General features: G+C 43.8%; 1 protein-coding gene across 3 annotated transcripts in view; it reads left to right on the top strand.

Moving 5' to 3' along the window:
* LOC133569175 (nebulin-like) overlaps positions 1-5,000 on the top strand; it is a 107,724-nt gene that overhangs the window by 21,805 nt on the left and 80,919 nt on the right. For all 3 annotated transcript variants that reach the window (XM_061921371.1, XM_061921372.1, XM_061921373.1), the window contains exons 17-23: positions 1-86; positions 166-276; positions 2,280-2,390; positions 2,459-2,569; positions 2,635-2,745; positions 2,810-2,920; positions 2,986-3,096. The exon at positions 1-86 is cut by the window's left edge and continues 19 nt beyond it. In XM_061921371.1, the coding sequence (XP_061777355.1) occupies positions 1-86; positions 166-276; positions 2,280-2,390; positions 2,459-2,569; positions 2,635-2,745; positions 2,810-2,920; positions 2,986-3,096 (752 nt within the window). The remainder of the gene's footprint in view (positions 87-165; positions 277-2,279; positions 2,391-2,458; positions 2,570-2,634; positions 2,746-2,809; positions 2,921-2,985; positions 3,097-5,000) is intronic.

The following is a 5,000-nucleotide window of genomic DNA, read 5'->3' as shown; positions in this document are numbered from 1 at the left end:
AGGAGCTGAAGTCCACGCTCTTCCACCTGCTGCCTGAAACCTTGGACACGGCCCACGCTAGAGACGTCTCTGAGCTTCTCAGTCAGGTAACCGGCGTCCTTCCTTTTACGTTCGCGGGAAGTTGTCTTTCCCGAGGTTGTAACCTGCAGTGGTTGTGGTCTGCAGGTGAAGTACCAGGAGGACGGCAGGAAGGAGATGAACGTCAGCTTGTACTCGCTGCTGCCACAAACCATCCACACGCAACACGCTAAAGAACTTACCAGCCTGCAGAGTGAGGTACTATTGTCACAATTACCTCATTTTTACTAAGTTACTTTACATGTTACTTCATAGATTAAGTTACTTAGATTATCAAGTTACCTCACATGTTAAGTTACTTCAACTATTCATGTGTTAGATTACTTTGTATCTTAAGTGACTATTAAGTTACTTCATGTGAACTTAGGTTATGTAATATGATTCATTACATCATATAGTAAGTTACTTTACACATTAAGTTACTTCATGTATTAGGTTACATATCAATCAATCAATCAATGTTTACTTATATAGCCCTAAATCACTAGTGTCTCAAAGGGCTGCACAAACCACCACGACATCCTCGTAATATGTTTAATTACTTTATATGTTAAATTACTTGGTTTATTATGTTACTTCAGATATTAGGTTACTACAAACCCCAAAACCTGTCAATTAGGCACTTTGTGTAAAATGGTAAAAAAAACAAACAGAATACAATGACTTGCTAATCCTTTTCAACCTATATTCAATTGAATAGACGGCAAAGACAAGATATTTAACATTCGAACTGGAAAACTTTGCTATTTTTTGCAAATATTAGCTCATTTGGAATTTGATGCCTGCAACATGTTTCAAAAATAGCTGGCACAAGTGGCAAAAAAGACTGAGAAAGTGGATGAATGCTCATCAAACACTTATTTAGGAACTCATGGGTGCCATGATTGGGTATAAAAGCAGCTTCCAGAAATGCTCAGTCAATCACAAACAAGGATGGGGCGAGGGTCACCACTTTGTCAACAAATTTTCCAACAGTTTAAGAACAACATTTTTCAACAAGCTATTGCAAGGAATTTAGGGATTTCACCATCTATAGTCTGTAATATCTTTAAAAGGTTCAGAGAATCTGGAGAAATAACTGCACGTACGCGATGATATTACACACCTTCGATCCCTAAGGCGGTATTGAATCGAAAAGCGACATTGGTGTGTAAAGGATGTCACCACATGGGCTCAGGAACACTTCAGAATACCACTGTCAGTAACTACAGTTGGTTACTACATCTGTAAGTGCAAGTTAAAACTCTACTTTGCAAAGCAAAAGCCATTTATCAACAACACCCAGAAACTCTGGCTTCGCTGGACCTGAGATCATCTAAGATGGACTGATGCAAAGTGGAAAAGTGTTCTGTGGTCTGACAAGTCCACGTTTCAAATTGTTTTTGGAAACTGTGGACATTGTGTCCTCCGGAACAAAGAGGAAAAGAACCATCCAGATTGTTATAGGCGCAAAGTTGCAAAGCCAGCATCTGTGATGGTATGGGGGTGTATTAGTGCCCAAGGCATGGGTAACTTACACCTCTGTGAAAGATACATAGGTGTACCTTAAAGGTACATTAATGCTGAAATGTACAAACAGGTTGTGGAGCGACATATGTTGCCATCCAAGCAATGTTATCATGGACGCCCCTGCTTATTTCACCAAGCCATGGGTTACAACAGCGTGGCTTCATAGTAAAAGAGTGGGGGTACTAGACTGGCCTGCCTGTAGTCCAGACCTGTCTCCCATTGGAGAATGTGTGGTGCAATATGAAGCCTAAAATACCACAGCAGAGACCCCCGGACTGTTGAACAACTTAGGCTCTACATCAAGCAAGAATGGGAAAGAATTCCTCCTGAAAAGCTTCAAAAATGGTCTCCTCAGTTCCCAAACGTTTACGGCGTGTTGTTAAAAGGAAAGGCCATGTAACACAGTGGTAAAAATGCCCCTGTGACAACTTTTTTGCAATGTGTTGCTGCCATTAAATTCCAAGTTAATGATTATTTGCAAAAAAAATAAGTTTCTCAGTTTGAAAATTAAGTATCTTGTATTTTCAGTCTATTCAATTGAATATAGGTTGAAAAGGATCATTGTATTATATTTTTATTTACCATTTACACAATGTGCCAACTTCCCTGGTTTTGGGGTTTGTAATATGTTAAACCACATATGTGTTGTTTTTCGTCGTATAAGGAGTCTGTTGGTGTCTTCTCTGCTGCAGGTGAAGTACAAGGAAGGTGTGAAGGAGAAAATGCAGAAGAGTTTGTACCATCAGCTCCCACAAACCCTTGAGACCCAGCAGGCCAAGCAGATGTCAGAGCTGCAGAGCGAGGTGCCACCAAAAAGAACCTGATATCTTATCAAGTCCAGCGTTTTGAACACGTCTCCTCGCTGCTTCAGAGCAAGTACAAGTCTGCAGGTCAGAAGGAGCTCCGCAGCTCTCTGTACGCCGCCCTCCCTGTCACCATGGAGACGCAGCGCGCCAAAGACGCCGCCGAGAAGCTCAGCGAGGTAACGTGCTCGCGTCCCGACTCCGCCACAAGGACGTTGGTCTTCACCTGGGTCCTGCCTTCCAGGTCAAGTACAAGGAGAGCGGGAGGAAGGAGATGTCCGCCTCGCTTTACGCCACTTTGCCCGACACCTGCCAGACCAGCTTCAGCAGGGAGATGACGCACCTGCAGAGCGAGGTGTGCCTTCAAAATAAAACGCCATATTTCGCTACATTCTGTAAAGTCCTCTCGTGTCCTTCAGAACAAGTACAAGGAGGACGGGAAGCGGGATCTCTCTCAGAGCTTCTACTCTCAGTTGGCGCAGACGGCCCAGACGCAGCTGGCCAAGAGCGTCGGCGAGCTGCAGAGCGAGGTGAGCTCTTTGTACAGCACACGTCCTGCGCCAGCGCGCACTTTGACCCCCTGGCGTCCCCGCAGGTGAAGTACAAAGAGGACGCCCAGAAGGAGAGGTCGTCCTCGCTGTTCTCCACCCTCCCACAGACGCTCCACACGCAGCGGGCCAAGGAGGTGACGGCGCTCCAGAGTCAGGTGATGCGCTCCGACAGGAACAAGGCAGAGTGGGCGGGGTTTGTTTTCACAGCAGCATGTGTCAGGAAGCACATTTTTATAACAAATGTCTGCAGAAAATTGACAATATATCATATTGTAGGTGTTTATTAGGGACCGAATGTCCCTTTGGGACAGAGGACCATATTGTATTTCTAAGGTTTTATTATTATTCTTTATTATACCGCCGCCTCTTTGAGCTGTAATTTGACCACCTTAACATGCTTCGAAACTCACCAAATTTGACACACACACAAGGAATGGCAAAAATTGCGAACTAATCAAAAAACCAAAACTCAATATTGCTCTCTAGCGCCCACTAGGAAGAAAACACAGACAAAAATGTCTCTAACTTCCAGTAGGAACGTCATAGAAACATGAAACGAAAAACACCTCGTAGGTCTCAGTTAGACCTATATTTCATACACTCTTACCTCCCAGCTAAAATCAACAGGAAGTTTGTAATTCCCCCTTCAATACCAAAGTTGGCTCAAAAAATTCGCTTTTTTTCTAACATTATCTCCACTGAGGCCGTTTGTCGTTTCGGCTTCAAATAAGCAAGAGAAAAGAGATTGAATCCTTCTGATTAAAAGTTGATGAAATAGTTTTAATCACTGCCACAGTTTTGATTTGATCAGCCTTCAAAGAACCGCTGCACTGAAAACCATTTCAAAGATGGCCGCCGTGCGCAGACACAGTGAGGGAGATGTTTTTTTGTTTTCTTTTCCTCTGCTGCTGTTGCGCACGCACCAACATTCGTGAGGGAGGGGCTGTGATCGTCTATACCAGGGGTGTCAAACTCAAATACAGAGTGGGCCAAAATTTAAAACTGAACAAAGCCGCGGGCCGAGGTTGAACAAATGAACCCTTTAATAGGGACCCAAACAAGTTTTGCATTGAATATTGACCTAGTAAGGCTTATATAACTTAATAGTGACATGTAAACTCCAGTTTCAAATAATAATAATAAAAAAATATCAATGGCATATCAAATAAAATAAAAACACAAATTTGATGCCTTTTTTCGGCGGCGGGTTTGAGTTGGGGCGGGGTTTGGTGGTAGGCGGGGGTGTATATTGTAGCATCCCGGAAGACTTAGTGATGCAAGGGGTTCTGGATATTTGTCCGGTTGTGTTACGGTGCGGATGTTCTCCCGAAATGTGTTTGTCATTCTTGTTTGCTGTGGGTTCACAGTGTGGCGCATATTTGTAACAGTGTTAACCTTGTTTATACGGCCACCCTCAGTGTGACCTGTATGGCTGTTGACCAAGTATGCCTTGCATACACTTTTGTGTGTATGAGCCGCATATATTATGCGAGTGGGCCGGCACGCTGTTTTTATGGAAGAAAAGCGGACGTGGCGACATGTAGAGAACGCCAAAACCAGTGCTTTTACGGCCCGCCCCTAATATTATTGTCCGGGTGGAAATCGGGAGAAATTCGGGAGGGGCACTGAACTTCGGTAGTCTCCCGGGAAAATTGTGAGGGTTGACGAGTATGAGTATTAGCGGTGAATGTGGTGTTACGGCGGCGGGCCAGCTCCTAATGTTAATTTGATATTGCCTCAAGGGCCAAATGAAATTACACGGCGGGCCAAATTTGGCCCGCGGGCCAGAGTTTGACACCCATGGTCTATACCAAGATGGCTAAGCCGGTATGTTTTAAAGTTGTCGTTTGCCTGCATATTGTAAAAAAAAACATCCAACATTCTTTATTTTGGGTACTTACATATGGTGCCTGACTGTTGTGGCGTTTTAAGGCCATCTGCACTTTTTATGCTACGGTAAAGACAATGAATGGTCCAGTTCTGATTTTATTAGCCTTCCAAGAACCGCTGAGCTGAAAAACATTTCTATGATGGCCACCGTGCGCTAGACGTTTTTTTT

The sequence above is a fragment of the Nerophis ophidion genome, linkage group LG15 (assembly GCF_033978795.1).
Source record: "Nerophis ophidion isolate RoL-2023_Sa linkage group LG15, RoL_Noph_v1.0, whole genome shotgun sequence".
Lineage (NCBI taxonomy): Eukaryota > Metazoa > Chordata > Actinopteri > Syngnathiformes > Syngnathidae > Nerophis > Nerophis ophidion.
The sequence above is the reverse complement of the archived record's forward strand: the minus strand, read 5'-3'. Positions and strand labels throughout refer to the sequence as shown.